Genomic DNA, 16,736 nt, shown 5'->3' with positions numbered 1-16,736 from the left:
ATTAAAAGACTATAAAATAAATAAAAAACAGAAAAACCTCTCAACCTCTTTTTGTGTGTAGTCAACTGTATTTACGGTTGACTTAGAGTACAGTATGTTTGGTTTCAGTATTTTCAAACCGGACATTTGCTCGGACATCCCTGCGTCATCATTTTCACGCACCAACGACACGTCGCACATTCTGGCCCGGGTTGTGACCAGCTCTTCTTGCAGCAAGGCCTTCTGGGTCATGGCCTCCTCCTGGGCTCGTAGTCCCTGGCTACCCCAGTCCTCCAGCTGCAGCCTCAACACCTCCAAAGCACATTGCACGCTGTCCTGTGAAGAGCAAAAAGCGAAACACGCAGCTTGTGACACAAATGTTTCCAAAAAGCGAGCATTTTCGTCAGGCAGGCGACCTTATCCATTTGTAGATGAGACAGTTCTACGGACAAAGACTGCAGGAGCTTGTCGCAGCCGCACAACCTCGTGAGCACAGCCTGCGAAAAGTACGAAAAGCACTGACTAAACTCGGATCAGATACGAGGCATAATATGATTTGCTGTAACTAAGTACTCACATCAACATCACTTTCAATGGGCCTGATTGCTGGTGTCGATTCAGACTTTGAAGGCTGTAAAATCACCAATGCATCAATTATTTTATATTATGTTTACCTTTTTTTTTGTACATTTTTGGTCACATGTTGAGCATTTAAAGGAGGAATAAGAAACAATATGGATTTTGCCGCTGGGTACCGGTTGCTGTTAAAACATAGACACAAATATAACGGTTAAGTGTGTTGATGTTGGTGAGCATAGGCGCTAACGCTGATGTAGCATTCAAATCAAATCAAATCAAATCAACTTTATTTATAGAGCACATTTAAAATTTACCACAGGGGTAGCCAAAGTGCTGTACAATGAGCAGGTTAAAAGATAAAACGAGTACCGAGCAAACACAACACAACACAAACAGAACACGATAAAAAATAAATAATTAAAATAGAATTAATAAAAACATAAAAACATAAAAACAGGATCACAGCAGGTGTATTATGGGGCGCCATTGCAGGATGGATATCACTCAGTGTTAAAAGCCATGGAATAAAAGTATGTTTTTAAGAGAGATTTAAAAACAGGAAGAGAGGAGGCTTGTCTAACACTCAGGGGTAGGTCGTTCCAGAGCTTGGGGGCAGCAACGGCGAAAGCTCTGTCACCTCTAAGCTTCAGCCTTGTGTCAGGGACCGTCAACAGCAGCTGATCGGCTGATCTTAAGGATCGGGTGGGGCAGTAAGGCTGAAGGAGGTCGGAGAGATAGGTTGGCGCTAGGTTGTTTAAACATTTAAAAACAAATAAAAGGAGTTTAAAATGTATTCGGTAACGCACAGGGAGCCAGTGAAGGGACGCTAAAATAGGGGTGATGTGCTCACGTCTGCGGGTCTGTGTTAGCAGACGAGCAGCAGAGTTCTGCACGAGCTGCAGGTGGGCGAGGGAGGCCTGGCTAATGCCAACATACAGGGCATTACAATAATCAAGACGAGTCGAGATAAAAGCGTGGATTAATTTCTCAAGATCATGTCTTGATAGAAGCGGTTTCACTTTCGCTATTTGGCGTAATTGATAAAAGCTTTTTTGAACGACGCTGCTGATTTGTTTTTCGAATTTAAAATCTGAGTCAAACTTTACCCCCAGGTTTGCGACAGAGTCGCTGAGATACGGGGTCAGAGTGCCGAGGTCAACGTTGGGGGAGGGAGAGCGACTTGGACCGAACAACATAACTTCTGTTTTATCTTCATTTAGGCTCAGGAAGTTAGCTGAAAGCCAGACTTTGATGTCGTGCAGGCAGTCAATAAGACGTTGAACCGTGTTATTTTGTGCCATGGGAAAATAAATCTGGCAATCATCGGCATAAAAATGAAATGCAATACTGTACTTCCTAAAAATAGAACCAAGGGGGAGAAGGTAAAGCGCAAATAAAATTGGGGCAAGGATTGAGCCCTGGGGGACCCCATGTGGTAAAGGAGCTGTGGACGACATAAAACTGTCTACTTTTACACAAAAACTCCTGTCGGTTAGGTACGACCGGAACCAGTTGAGGGCGACGCCCTTAATGCCCACACAGTTCTCAAGACGAGTGATTAAGGTGGAGGTGTCCTGGCTGGTCCACCAATATCATAGAGCAGTGGTCCCCAACCACAGGTCCGAAGCATTTGCTACCGGGCCAGGGAGAAACATTAAATATTTTATAAAGGACTGCATTTTGTCCAACTTAACTTTGGCCTGTCCCACTAGACCAGGGGTGTCAAACTTGTTTTCATTGAGGGCCACACCGCAGTCATGACTGCCATTACATGGCCGCTTGTAACAGTAAATAATTAATGAATTTGCCTATGAATTTAAATATTTAAAAAATTTTTTACGTAAAGAGTAAACAAAATCTGTGGATTTTATTACTGTTTTCAATCAATCAATCAATCAATCAATGTTTATTTATATAGCCCTAAATCACAAGTGTCTCAAAGGGCTGCACAAGCCACAACGACATCCTCGGTATAGCCCACATAAGGGCAAGGAAAAACTCACCCCAGTGGGACGTCGATGTGAATGACTATGAGAAACCTTGGAGAGGACCGCATATGTGGGTAACCCCCCCCCTCTAGGGAGACCGAAAGCAATGGATGTCGAGTGGGTCTAACATAATATTGTGAGAGTCCAGTCCATAGTGGATCCAGCATAACAGTAAGAGTCCAGTCCATAGTGGGGTCAGCAGGAAACCATCCCGAGCGGAAAAACAAAAAACTGGCAGCTTAGCTGCCAGACTTTTACTGTAAAATATATGGTGTTTTATTTTTTATTTTTTTACTATTCAATCAATCAATGTTTATTTATATAGCCCTAAATCACAAGTGTCTCAAAGGGCTGCACAAGCCACAACGACATCCTCGGTACAGAGCCCACATAAGGGCAAGGAAAAACTATTACAGTATTTTCCGGATTATAAATCGCTCCGGAGTATAAATCGCACCGTCCGAAAATGCATAATAAAGAAGGAAAAAAACATATATAAGTCGCACTGGAGTATAAATCGCATCTTTTGGGGATATTTATCTGATAAAATCCAACACCAAGAATAGACATTTGAAAGGCAATTTAAAATAAATAAAGAATAGTGAACAACAGGCTGAATAAGTGTACGTTATACGAGGCATAAATAACCAACTGAGAACGTGCCTGGTATGTTAACGTAACATATTATGGTAAGAATCATTCAAATAACTAGAATATATAGAAAATGCTATACGTTTACCAAAAAGCTAAATCCGTTGACGTGTGTGTGTGTGACGATTGCTGATATAATAATAATAATAATAACTGGGATTTATATAGCGCTTTTCTAAGTACCCAAAGTCGCTTTACATGTAGAACCCATCAATCATTCACACCTGGTGGTGGTAAGCTACTTTCATAGCCACAGCTGCCCTGGGGTAGACTGACTGATATACGCCACTAGTCTCTTACGTCAATGGTCCCTAAACACCGGGCTGGTACAAGAAATAAAAAATAAAAAATAAAAATGTTATTTATTTATTTATTTTTTCTAAATAAAATTAAATTAAAATTAAAAACACAATATATACATTATATATCAATATAGATCAACACAGTCTGCAGGGATACAGTCCGTAAGCACACATGATTGTATTTCTTTATGACAAAAAATAAATAAAATACCATAACCCCACCCCCCTGGTCCGTGGGACAAATTTTCAAGCGTTGACCGGTCCGCAGCTACAAAAAGGTTGGGGACCACTGTCTTACGTGAATGAGATAAATAATATGATTTGATATTAAACGGTAATGTGTTAATAATTTCACACATAAGTCGCACCAGTGTATAAGTCGCACCCTCGGCCAAACTATGAAAAAAACTGCCATTTATAATCCAAAAAATACGGTATTATTTTTACATCATTTTACTGCACTGTTTAATTTTATTTACTGTTTAATTTTATTTTGGCAACTCAGCTGCCAGTTTTTTTTTAACATAAAATCAATCAAATGTGGTACCATAAAATCATAAAAAAAACAATAACTGACAGCTCAGTCGACAGAATTTGACTGTAAAAAAACAAACATTGGTGTTTTTTTTTAAATTTACAGTAATATGCTGTAAAAAAAAACTCCCTAAATTTTACAGTAAAATCTATTGGTCATTTTTATAGTATACACATTTATGGATACCTTGCTTTGAAATCATAACTTAAGCAGATATTTAATTATTTATTTGGATTTTGACCAACAAAGTTAGGTAATATAATATTTGTTGTAATTTTAGACACCTTTTTTTTTCCTTTTCAAACTAGAAAAAAAACCCCAATACCTTTAGTAAGAAAGTAAAGAAAGAAAATATACGGTATTTTATTGACACATATTATTTCCAGGCTTTTGCAGGCCATATAAAATGACGTGGAGGGCCAGATCTGGCCCGCAAGCCTTGAGTTTGACACCGGTGCACTAGACACACCAATGAGCTTGTTTATAGATGTACAATAAAACTCCTCATAGGAAGTCACCATTTGTTATAACTTTGTGACATGATACAATGCACATTAATGAAGATATCTTATAGAAAAGTGACATATTGTAGCCAAAGGCAGATTTCCTTCTGCATCTCATTGCAAAGAAACACTAATTCGGCGTTATAGTGAGTTGTATTTTTCATACACTTATTTTTGCTGTATTTATCTGGCACAACTGGAAAGCCGGTCCCTGAAAATAATGCCTACATTGAACCGGTCCGTGGTGCAAAAAAACGTTGGGGACCACTGTCGATACCGTCGATCATAATATTTTATTAGAGCGTATCAAAACACGTATTGGTATGTCAGACTTAGCTTTGTCGTGGTTTAACTCGTATCTTACTGACAGGATGCAATGCGTCTCCCATAATAATGTGACCTCGGACTATGTTAAGGTAACGTGCGGAGTTCCTCAGGGTTCGGTTCTTGGCCCTGCACTCTTTAGTATTTACATGCTGCCGCTAGGCGACATCATACGCAAATACGGTGTTAGCTTTCATTGTTATGCTGATGACACCCAACTCTACATGCCCCTAAAGCTGACCAACACGCCGGATTGTAGTCAGCTGGAGGCGTGTCTTAATGAAATTAAACAATGGATGTCCGCTAACTTCTTGCAACTCAACGCCAAGAAAACGGAAATGCTGATTATCGGTCCTGCTAAACACCGACATTTATTTAATAATACCACCTTAACATTTGACAACCAAACAATTACACAAGGCGAATCAGTAAAGAATCTGGGTATTATCTTCGACCCAACTCTCTCCTTTGAATCACACATTAAGAGTGTTACTAAAACGGCCTTCTTTCATCTCCGTAATATCGCTAAAATTCGTTCTATTTTATCCACTAGCGACGCTGAGATCATTATTCATGCGTTCGTTACGTCTCGTCTCGACTACTGTAACGTATTATTTTCGGGTCTCCCTATGTCTAGCATTAAAAAATTACAGTTGGTACAAAATGCGGCTGCTAGACTTTTGACAAGAACAAGAAAGTTTGATCATATTACGCCTATACTGGCTCACCTGCACTGGCTTCCTGTGCACTTAAGAAGTGACTTTAAGGTTTTACTACTTACGTATAAAATACTACACGGTCTAGCTCCGTCCTATCTTGTCGATTGCATTGTACCATATGTCCCGGCAAGAAATCTGCGTTCAAAGAACTCCGGCTTATTAGTGATTCCCAGAGCCCAAAAAAAGTCTGCGGGCTATAGAGCGTTTTCTATTCGGGCTCCAGTACTATGGAATGCCCTCCCGGTAACAATTAGAGATGCTACCTCAGTAGAAGCATTTAAGTCCCATCTTAAAACTCATTTGTATACTCTAGCCTTTAAATAGCCCCCCTGTTGGACCAGTTGATCTGCCGTTTCTTTTCTTTTCTCCTCTGCTCCCCTTTTCCTTGAGGGGGGGGGGCACAGGTCCGGTGGCCATGGATGAAGTGCTGGCTGTCCAGAGTCGGGACCCGGGGTGGACCGCTCGCCTGTGCATCGGCTGGGAACATCTCTGCGCTGCTGACCCGTCTCCGCTCGGGATGGTGTCCTGCTGGCCCCACTATGGACTGGACTCTTACTATTATGTTGGATCCACTATGGACTGGACTCTCACAATATTATGTCAGACCCACTCGACATCCATTGCTTTCGGTCTCCCCTAGAGGGGGGGGGTTACCCACATATGCGGTCCTCTCCAAGGTTTCTCATAGTCATTCACATCGACGTCCCACTGGGGTGAGTTTTTCCTTGCCCGTATGTGGGCTTTGTACCGAGGATGTCGTTGTGGCTTGTGCAGCCCTTTGAGACACTTGTGATTTAGGGCTATATAAATAAAGATTGATTGATTGATTGATTGACTGTCATAGAGTGCTAAAGTCATTGATTCTCAGCTGCCATGCCATTAACAAAGAACGGTGTACCATATAAAGCTGTTGTCTTAACATCATATTGTTACATACCGTTGCTTTAATTTCATTGAATATTTGCACTTGAGTGACAAATACTAATACATTGTAAAAAAAACAAAACACAACGCTTTACCACATGCACTGTGGGGACACTGCGGTTAGGGAAGTGATGGTTAGGCGGGTGCTGTGCATGTCCAGCTCTGGATGAGGGGGGTAAAGGGGGCAATGAGTCTGTGTGGGCCCCAGCAGAGTAGCTCTGAAAAGAGAACACCAAAAAGAAGCAGTTACCGGTACACAATGTGACATGACATGTTTTATTCACAGTGCATGTTAGAATTCATGTTTCACTTAATGAACCACAGCTCTCATGCAGCTACCACCATTAGACAATTTAGACCAGGGGTGTCAAACGTACGGCCCGGAACAGGTTTTATCCGGCCCGTGTGATGAGTTTACAAAGTATTCAAATGAGCTGTTTTTTTTTTTAACAAAAGAAACTGCTGTTCTAAATGTGTCCACTGGATGTCACAATAGCAATTCTGTTAGGCAAGCAAACGGTACACAGTAAAGTGTGACTGTGGCTCCTCCTCCTCGACCCACATGAAACTTAAAACCTGCCGTTTTATGTCTTCTGCTTCGAACACATCGTCATTTGGCACCCTCGTTGCCCCAAAAGATCTCTGTCAAACACGAGAAAAGGGAACTTTTGAATAGTTTTTACCTCCGTTTCTTACTGTTTGTTGAGTTAGCGCTAGATTGATACGTGGACATGACAAAAGAGGTATTTGATACCTAGAAGAGTTTACATGTTGTGTTTTTTTGTTCAATCCCAGAAAGATTGTGACTTAGAGTTTAATCCTGGCCTTTTGTAAATACACTGAGATGAAGTCTAAGCTCAGTGTGTTTTAAGAAGCGGCATCAATTTTCTCAGAATTTTTTAACAAACTTGAAGTGTTTTGTCCAGAAGACAAAGCGTTGGGCTTGTTATATTCTTGGCCAAACTAAAACAAAGAAAACAACCTGGAGTTGTCTTTATTATTAAGTTATCATGCCATGATTTTACCATTCTGGCCCACTTGGGAATAGATTTTCCTCCAAAGCTAAAATGACTTTGACACCCCTGATTTAGACAATAATATCCGTGAGTCATTTTTATCCATCCATCCATTTCCTACCACTTAACTTCTTTGGGGTCACAGGCAGCTGGAGCGGACTGGTCGCTACTCACCTTTCCCAGAGGTCTTCGCCCAACATGATGCACGGATCCATATGTCGGTGAAGGCTGCCAACAAATAACATACGTCATAAAAATTGCACGTAATATATCTGAAATTCTGAGCTGAATTGATAAACTTGGTCTGAATTTGGCCTTCAATCAATCAATCTTTATTTATATAGCCCTAAATCACAAGTGTCTCAAAGGGCTGCACAAGCCACAACGACATCCTCGGTACAAAGCCCACATACGGGCAAGGAAAAACTCACCCCAGTGGGACGTCGATGTGAATGACTATGAGAAACCTTGGAGAGGACCGCATATGTGGGTAACCCCCCCCCTCTAGGGGAGACCGAAAGCAATGGATGTCGAGTGGGTCTGACATAATATTGTGAGAGTCCAGTCCATAGTGGATCCAACATAATAGTAAGAGTCCAGTCCATAGTGGGGCCAGCAGGACACCATCCCGAGCGGAGACGGGTCAGCAGCGCAGAGATGTTCCCAGCCAATGCACAGGCGAGCGGTCCACCCCGGGTCCCGACTCTGGACAGCCAGCACTTCATCCATGGCCACCGGACCTGTGCCCCCCCCCCCCCCCCCCCTCAAGGAAAAGGGGAGCAGAGGAGGAAAGAAAAGAAACGGCAGATCAACTGGTCTAACAGGGGGGCTATTTAAAGGCTAGAGTATACAAATGAGTTTTAAGATGGGACTTAAATGCTTCTACTGAGGTAGCATCTCTAATTGTTACCGGGAGGGCATTCCATAGTACTGGAGCCCGAATAGAAAACGCTCTATAGCCCGCAGACTTTTTTTGGGCTCTGGGAATCACTAATAAGCCGGAGTTCTTTGAACGCAGATTTCTTGCCGGGACATATGGTACAATGCAATCGACAAGATAGGACGGAGCTAGACCGTGTAGTATTTTATACGTAAGTAGTAAAACCTTAAAGTCACATCTTAAGTGCACAGGAAGCCAGTGCAGGTGAGCCAGTATAGGCGTAATATGATCAAACTTTCTTGTTCTTGTCAAAAGTCTAGCAGCCGCATTTTGTACCAACTGTAATTTTTTAATGCTAGACATAGGGAGACCCGAAAATAATACGTTACTGTAGTCGAGACGAGACGTAACGAACGCATGAATAATGATCTCAGCGTCGCTAGTGGATAAAATAGAACGAATTTTAGCGATATTACGGAGATGAAAGAAGGCCGTTTTAGTAACACTCTTAATGTGTGATTCAAACGAGAGAGTTGGGTGGAAGATAATACCCAGATTCTTTACTGATTCGCCTTGTGTAATTGTTTGGTTGTCAAATGTTAAGGTGGTATTATTAAATAAATGTCGGTGTTTAGCAGGACCGATAATCAGCATTTCCGTTTTCTTGGCGTTGAGTTGCAAGAAGTTAGCGGACATCCATTGTTTAATTTCATTAAGACACGCCTCCAGCTGACTACAATCCGGCGTGTTGGTCAGCTTTAGGGGCATGTAGAGTTGGGTGTCATCAGCATAACAATGAAAGCTAACACCGTATTTGCGTATGATGTCACCTAGCGGCAGCATGTAAATACTAAAGAGTGCAGGGCCAAGAACCGAACCCTGAGGAACTCCGCACGTTACCTTAACATAGTCCGAGGTCACATTATTATGGGAGACGCATTGCATCCTGTCAGTAAGATAAGAGTTAAACCACGACAAAGCTAAGTCTGACATACCAATACGTGTTTTGATACGCTCTAATAAAATATTATGATCGACGGTATCGAAAGCAGCGCTAAGATCAAGAAGCAGCAACATAGATGACGCATCAGAATCCATCGTTAGCAGTAGATCATTAGTCATTTTTGCGAGGGCTGTCTCCGTAGAGTGATTTGCCCTGAAACCGGATTGAAAAGGTTCACAGAGATTGTTAGACACTAAGTGTTCATTTAGCTGCTGTGCGACAATTTTTTCGAGGATTTTCGAAATAAAGGGAAGGTGGGACACCGGTCGGTAGTTTACCATGAGGTCAGGATCAAGGTTAGGTCTTTTGAGCAGAGGATGAATAACCGCTTTCTTGAATGCTAGGGGAACAGTGCCAGAGGAAAGTGATAAGTTTTGGCCTTGACTTACCAAATATGGTTCTTTAAATCAGTGTTTTTCAACCACCGTGTCTGGTGTGCCGTGGGAAAGTACACACTTTTGCCTAATTGGTCTAAAAATATTAATAGCAAATAGGGATGTCCGATAATATCGGCCGATAAATGCGTTAAATTGTAATATCGGAAATTATCGGTGTCGTTTTTTTAATTATCGGTATATTTTTTATTTTTTATTAAATCAACATAAAAAACACAAGATACACTTACAATTAGTGCACCAACCCAAAAAACTTCCCTCCCCATTTAAACTCATTCACACTCATTCACACAAAAGGGTTGTTTCTTTCTGTTATTAATATTCTGGTTCCTACATTATATATCAATATATATCAATACAGTCTGCAAGGGATACAGTCCGTAAGCACACATGATTGTGCGTGCTGCTGGTCCATTAATAGTACTAACCTTTAACAGTTAATTTTACTCATTTTCATGAATTACTAGTTTCTATGTAACTGTTTTTATATTGCTTTACTTTCTTTTTTATTCAAGAAAATGTTTTTAATTTATTTATCTCATTTTATTAATTAAAAAAAAAAAAGTACCTTATCTTCACCATACCTGGTTGTCCAAATTAGGCATAATAATGTGTTAATTCCACGACTGCATATATCGGTTGATATCGGTATCGGTTGATATCGGTATCGGTAATTAAAGAGTTGGACAATGTCGGAACAAACAAAAAAAAACCGAGACCGATAATAAAAAAAAAACGAAGATAGACAAAAAGAAGAAGCTAATGGACTTCGGTTTCGGCACGGACTACAAAGGCGGACGCGCGCAATTTATCAGGACTTACGCAGATCCCAAATACAGATCAGAAGGTAAGAAAAGTTGCTTTTGCATAATATTGCGAAACAAAACGTCAGATAATATTTCTTACCTTATACACACACCATAATAATGCTCGTATGTTGAAGCACAGTAAAATCCATCAAGCGGTGTGGCCTTATAGCTTACCAAAGTCGTACTAAAACAGGTTTTTGAGCGCCGCGTGTAATGTTCTATATTTTCAATGGAACATATAAAATGTTGGTGTTGTTTACTTGAGTCATATTGCAGTCTACACGTATGTCTTGTGTGTGACTGCAGTCTACACGTATCTCTTATGTTTGACTGCCATCACACTTATCATTTCACCATGTACCAAATAAAATAGCTTCGAGGTTGGTAAGCAGAACGAGAATTATTCCGTACATTAGGCGCACTGTCGAGTTCTGAAAAAAAATAAAAACAATTTAAGTGCGCCTTACTGTATTGTCTGGAAAATACAGTAGGCTACTGAGTTTATTTTTTTTAACATTTTCTGCTGGTGGTGTGCCTCAGGATTTTTTTCAAGGAAAAAAATGTGCCTTGGTTAAAAAAAAGGTTGAAAAACACTGCCTTATATCATAGTAAAACTACTACGTGTTAATTTACTTGAAAATATTACACATTATTAGGTGCATCCTGACCTTGTTTACATTCTGCCACCTCTCTGGGAGTGGAGTGCCGGGATTGGACTTGGACTCGGTTTTAGGCGAGACAGGTGTGTAGTGCAGCGTGTCCGGCACCATGACGGAGTCATCCTGGGGTCGAATGTCAACCCTTCCCACCGGCGTGTGAGGGCGTGACCCCAGCTGACCTCTGGAGGCCGAGGAACCTGCCAGGATTTGCGCTTGCGTCGGTGCGTCCATGTGGTCCGCGCCGAAGGGAAGGGAATCCCCCTCGCGGTTTGGACGCCAAGGGCTCGGAGTTCTGGCTGAAGGGCTGCACATCAGAGCATATAACCGTGAGATAATGAGAAGTCATTGGAATTGAGAGTGGTGACAACCTTCTGTTCCTCTGATGTACGCTCCTCCTTCCCCTCTGCTCTGCACTGGACGTCCCAATCCTCCCGCCGCTGAGCTGGCTCGGTTCACTCAGAGTTCTGCTGACATGTCTGGGATTTTGGGACAAGCCTTCTTCATCTGAGGGAGATTTTTGGAGGTCCATTGATTCACTGCTGCCACCCATCTGAGTGAAATCTTGGTAACTTGAGCAGCGTCTGCAAGGTAACGCACATTTCAACGCAGTAAGGTCCCTACAATACTAATGCAGTATTTCCCCAATTTATGAGCATAATTGGTTCTGTGACGGAGCTCTGTATTTAAAACACTTGTATCTCAAATCGGCCTCGCCCATATTAACAAATTGAAATCAATTCATTGGTGCTTGGCCCCCTAAAACAACATAATCTTAACATGTAGCATGCCTTTTGAAAAGAAAAACAAACTTTTAGATAATAAATATCATCATCTGGCATCTGTCTGTCTCGAGAGACAATAGAGTTTTGCGCACAAATGTCAATTCATGTCATGTGCAACGCCTGTTGTGACTATATAAGCCAATTCTTGACAGGCATGCTTTGTTGCAGTTCCTGCATACATATTGTATTGTTGGTTGATTCAGTAGGGGTGTGACTGCTCGCTTTCTACGTTCATGCTTCTCCTCCCACTGTCTTACTCTTCTTAAGTCACTCTGATGTACGCCCTCCTTCACTAACTTCCTCCATTTCCCACGTTCAGCTGAAGAAGCTTCCCAGTTTAATGGGTTGATGTCACTGGCCTTCATATCACGCTTACACACATCTTTAAAACGAAGGACAGGTCTTCCCACAGCCCTTGTTCCAGAGGCCAGTTCACCGTACAGGATGTCTTTTGGAATGCGACTGTCATCCATTCGACTTACATGGCCAAGCCATCTCAGACGTCGTTGTGTAAGGAGAGCGAAGATTGTCTTCATTCCTGTTTTCTCGAGGATATCCTTATTCGGGATGCGATCCTGCCATTTGATTCCCAGAATCCGCCTCAGGCACCGAAGATGGAAGGAGTTCAAACGGCGCTCTTGGCGTGCATACGAGGTCCATGACTCGCTGCCATAAAGTAGAGTGCTGAGAACACAGGCTTGATAGATCTTCATTTTTGTGTTGATGGTTAGCAGTGTGTTCTCCCAAGCACGCTTGGAGAGTCTAGCCATCGTTGTAGATGCTTTGCCGATGCGGATGTTGAGCTCGGCATCGAGAGAGAGATTGCTGGATATGGTTGAGCCAAGATAGGTGAAGTTCTCAACAACTTGCAGGGTGTGGTTTCCAATGGAGATCCTTGGAATGTTGCGCATATCTTGTCCCATAATGTTGGTCTTCTTGAGGCTTATAGTTAAGCCAAAGTCTTTGCATGCATCAGAAAAGCTGTTGATCAGCCTCTGTAGTGCTTCCTCTGATGGTGCGGCCAGAGCAGCATCATCTGCAAAGAGCATCTCTCTGATGAGGACTTTACGCACTCTAGTCTTTGCCCGGAGACGTGCGAGGTTGAACAGTTTCCCGTCGCTCCATGTGTGTAGGTAAACACCATCGTCAGATGATTTGAATGCTTCTGACAATAGCAACGAGAAGAAGATTCCGAAGAGCGTAGGAGCAAGCACGCATCCTTGCTTCACTCCATTCTCAATTGGGAATGGGGCTGATGCGGAGCCGTCACACAGGATAGTTCCTTGCATATCTTCATGGAATGATGTTATCAGCTTCAGCAGCTTTGGTGGGCAGCCTATCTTGTGCAAAAGCTTGAAGAGAGCCTTCCTGCTAACTAAATCGAAGGCCTTTGTAAGGTCGATGAAGGCGATATACAATGGTTGTCTCTGCTCACGGCATTTCTCTTGTAATTGTCTGATAGAAAATATCATGTCAATGGTTGATCTCCCCGACCTGAATCCACATTGTGATTCTGGATATACACGGGCAGCAAGCAATTGCAGTCTGTTGAGTAACACTCTAGCGAAGGTCTTCCCGACAGTGCTTAGGAGGGATATTCCACGGTAATTGTTGCAGTCGCTGCGATCCCCTTTATTTTTGTACAGTGTGATGATGTTTGAGTCTCGCATATCCTGAGGAATTGTTCCTTCATCCCAGCATTGACATAGAAGCTCATGAAGATGGTCTAGAAGAACAGTGTCCTTACTGTTCTTGATGATCTCAGTGGGAATGCCATCGTTCCCTGGAGCTTTGCCACAGGTAAGGGAGTTGACTGCCTTCTTGAGCTCCGCTAAGGTTGGGAGCTTGTCGAGATCATCCATGACAGGTAGGTTCTCGATGTTCTCAATTGTAGTGTCATTGACTGCAATATCCCGGGAGTAGATTCATTTCAACGCAGTAAGGTCCCTACAATACTAATGCAGTATTTCCCCAATTTATGAGCATAATTGGTTCTGTGACGGAGCTCTGTATTTAAAACACTTGTATCTCAAATCGGCCTCGCCCATATTAACAAATTGAAATCAATTCATTGGTGCTTGGCCCCCTAAAACAACATAATCTTAACATGTAGCATGCCTTTTGAAAAGAAAAACAAACTTTTAGATAATAAATATGTTATAAAAACAATACAATAGACCAGAGGTGTCAAATAGGGATGTCCGATAATGGCTTTTTTACCGATATTAATAATTACCGATACTGATTTCGATCGATACCGATATATACAGTCGTGGAATTAACACATTATTATGCCTAATTTTGTTGTGATGCCCTTCTGGATGCATTAAACAATGTAACAAGGTTTTCCAAAATAAATCAACTCAAGTTATGGACAAAAATGCCAATATGGCACTGCCATATTTATTATTGAAGTCACAAAGTGCATTATTTTTTTTAACATGCCTCAAAACAATAACAGTGCAATACTTTTTCACAACATGGTCACTACTGCCTAGTTTCTCTTGTTATATTCTTATTTTACTGTTATATTTTTATTCTCATTGTTGCTTTTTATTTGTATTCTTATTGTAATATTTTTCTATTCTGTTTCCATTTATACTCCCATTATTTACTTTTTACTTTTTAATTTCGATCTCAATTCTGTACACTGCTGCTGGAATTTTAATTTTCCCGAGGGAACTCTCCTGAAGGAATCAATAAAGTACTATCTATCTATCTATCCAAACAGCAGCTTGGAATTTGGGACATGAGGAGGTTGAGGTGGGTGGGTGGGGGGTAGCGGGGGGTTCATATTGTAGCGTCCCGGAAGAGTTAGTACTGCAAGGGATTCTGGGTATTTGTTCTGTTGTGTTTATGTTGTGTTACGGTGCGGATGTTCTCCCAAAATGTGTTTGTCATTCTTGTTTGGTGTGAGTTCACAGTGTGGCGCATATTTGTAACAGTGTGACCTGTATGGCTGTTGAACAAGTATGCCTTGCATTAATTCGTGAAGAGAACAGCCGGTAGATATTATGTGACTCGGACGGCACGCACGCAAAGGAAATGCCTTTAAGGTTTATTGGCACTCTGTACCTCTCCCTACGTCCGTGTACACAACGGCGTTTTAAAACGTCATACATTTTACTTTTAGAAACCGATACCGATAATTAAGAAACCGATATCGATAATTTCCAATATTACATTTTAAAGCATTTATCGGACATCCCTAGTGTCAAACGTATGGCCCGAGGGCCGGATCAGGCCCGTGAACAGGTTTTATCCGCCCCGCGGGATGAGTTTGCGAAGTATAAAAATCCATCCATCCATCCATCTTCTTCCGCTTATCCGAGGTCGGGTCGCGGGGGCAGCAGCTTAAGCAGGGAAGCCCAGACTTCCCTCTCCCCAGCCACTTCGTCCAGCTTTTCCTGTGGGACCCCGAGGCGTTCCCAGGCCAGCCGGGAGACATAGTCTTCCCAACGTGTCCTGGGTCTTCCCAACGTGTCCTGGGTCTTCCCCGCGGCCTCCTACCGGTGGGACGTGCCCTAAACACCTCACTAGGGAGGCGTTCGGGTGGCATCCTGACCAGATGCCCGAACCACCTCATCTGGCTCCTCTCCATGTGGAGGAGCAGCGGCTTTACTTTGAGCTCCCCCCGGATGGCAGAGCTTCTCACCCTATCTCTAAGGGAGAGCCCCGCCACCCGGCGGAGGAAACTCATTTCGGCCGCTTGTACCCGTGATCTTGTCCTTTCGGTCATAACCCAAAGCTCATGACCATAGGTGAGGATGGGAACGTAGATCGACCGGTAAATTGAGAGCTTCGCCCTCCGGCTCAGCTCCTTCTTCACCACAACGGATCGATACAGCGTCCGCATTACTGAAGACGCCGCACCAATCCGCCATGGACTCGGACTTGGAGGTGCTGATTCTCATCCCAGTCGCTTCACACTCAGCTGCGAACCGATCCAGTGAGAGCTGAAGATCCTGGCCAGATGAAGCCATCAGGACCACATCATCTGCAAAAAGCAGAGACCTAATCCTGCAGCCACCAAACCAGATCCCCTCAACGCCTTGACTGCGCCTAGAAATTCTGTCCATAAAAGTTATGAACAGAATCGGTGACAAAGGGCAGCCTTGGCGGAGTCCAACCCTCACTGGAAACGTGTCCGACTTACTACCGGCAATGCGGACCAGGCTCTGGCACTGATCATACAGGGAGCGGACTGCCACAATCAGACAGTCCGATACCCCGTACTCTCTGAGCACTCCCCACAGGACTTCCCGAGGGACACGGTCGAATGCCTTCTCCAAGTCTACAAAACACATGTAGACTGGTTGGGCAAACTCCCATGCACCCTCAAGGACCCTGCGGAGAGTATAGAGCTGGTCCACAGTTCCACGACCAGGACAAAAACCACACTGTTCCTCCTGAATCCGAGGTTCGACTATCCGGCGTAGCCTCCTCTCCAGTACACCTGAATAGACCTTACCGGGAAGGCTGAGGAGTGTGATCCCACGATAGTTAGAACACACCCTCCGGTTCCCCTGGCTGGGATGCTTGTCACTCAAATTTCTGCTTGCAACTTAAAACATAACAATTAGCTGAGAGACAACTCCTATCTTGAAACAATTTTAGATTGGGGCACTCTTGAGTTGAGTAATGAATGTTTGATTTAATTTAGCGAGGCATCACAGTGTCCATACCTG

General features: G+C 42.8%; 2 protein-coding genes across 3 annotated transcripts in view; one reads left to right on the top strand and one right to left on the bottom strand.

Moving 5' to 3' along the window:
- Window positions 1-16,736, top strand: part of LOC133610933 (stonustoxin subunit beta-like) — a 460,649-nt gene that overhangs the window by 345,141 nt on the left and 98,772 nt on the right. The window lies entirely within an intron of this gene.
- Window positions 1-16,736, bottom strand: part of plekha4 (pleckstrin homology domain containing A4) — a 56,543-nt gene that overhangs the window by 21,723 nt on the left and 18,084 nt on the right. Inside the window, exons 6-13 of the mRNA XM_061967695.1 lie at window positions 16,734-16,736; window positions 11,635-11,847; window positions 11,276-11,570; window positions 7,695-7,748; window positions 6,600-6,722; window positions 557-610; window positions 396-476; window positions 163-315 (exon numbers count right to left, since the gene is read on the bottom strand). The exon at window positions 16,734-16,736 is cut by the window's right edge and continues 116 nt beyond it. Coding sequence (XP_061823679.1) covers window positions 163-315; window positions 396-476; window positions 557-610; window positions 6,600-6,722; window positions 7,695-7,748; window positions 11,276-11,570; window positions 11,635-11,847; window positions 16,734-16,736 — 976 coding nt within the window. The remainder of the gene's footprint in view (window positions 1-162; window positions 316-395; window positions 477-556; window positions 611-6,599; window positions 6,723-7,694; window positions 7,749-11,275; window positions 11,571-11,634; window positions 11,848-16,733) is intronic.

This window comes from Nerophis lumbriciformis, linkage group LG11 (genome assembly GCF_033978685.3).
Source record: "Nerophis lumbriciformis linkage group LG11, RoL_Nlum_v2.1, whole genome shotgun sequence".
Lineage (NCBI taxonomy): Eukaryota > Metazoa > Chordata > Actinopteri > Syngnathiformes > Syngnathidae > Nerophis > Nerophis lumbriciformis.
Note: the sequence above shows the minus strand (reverse complement) of the source record. Positions and strands in the feature narration are given on the sequence as shown.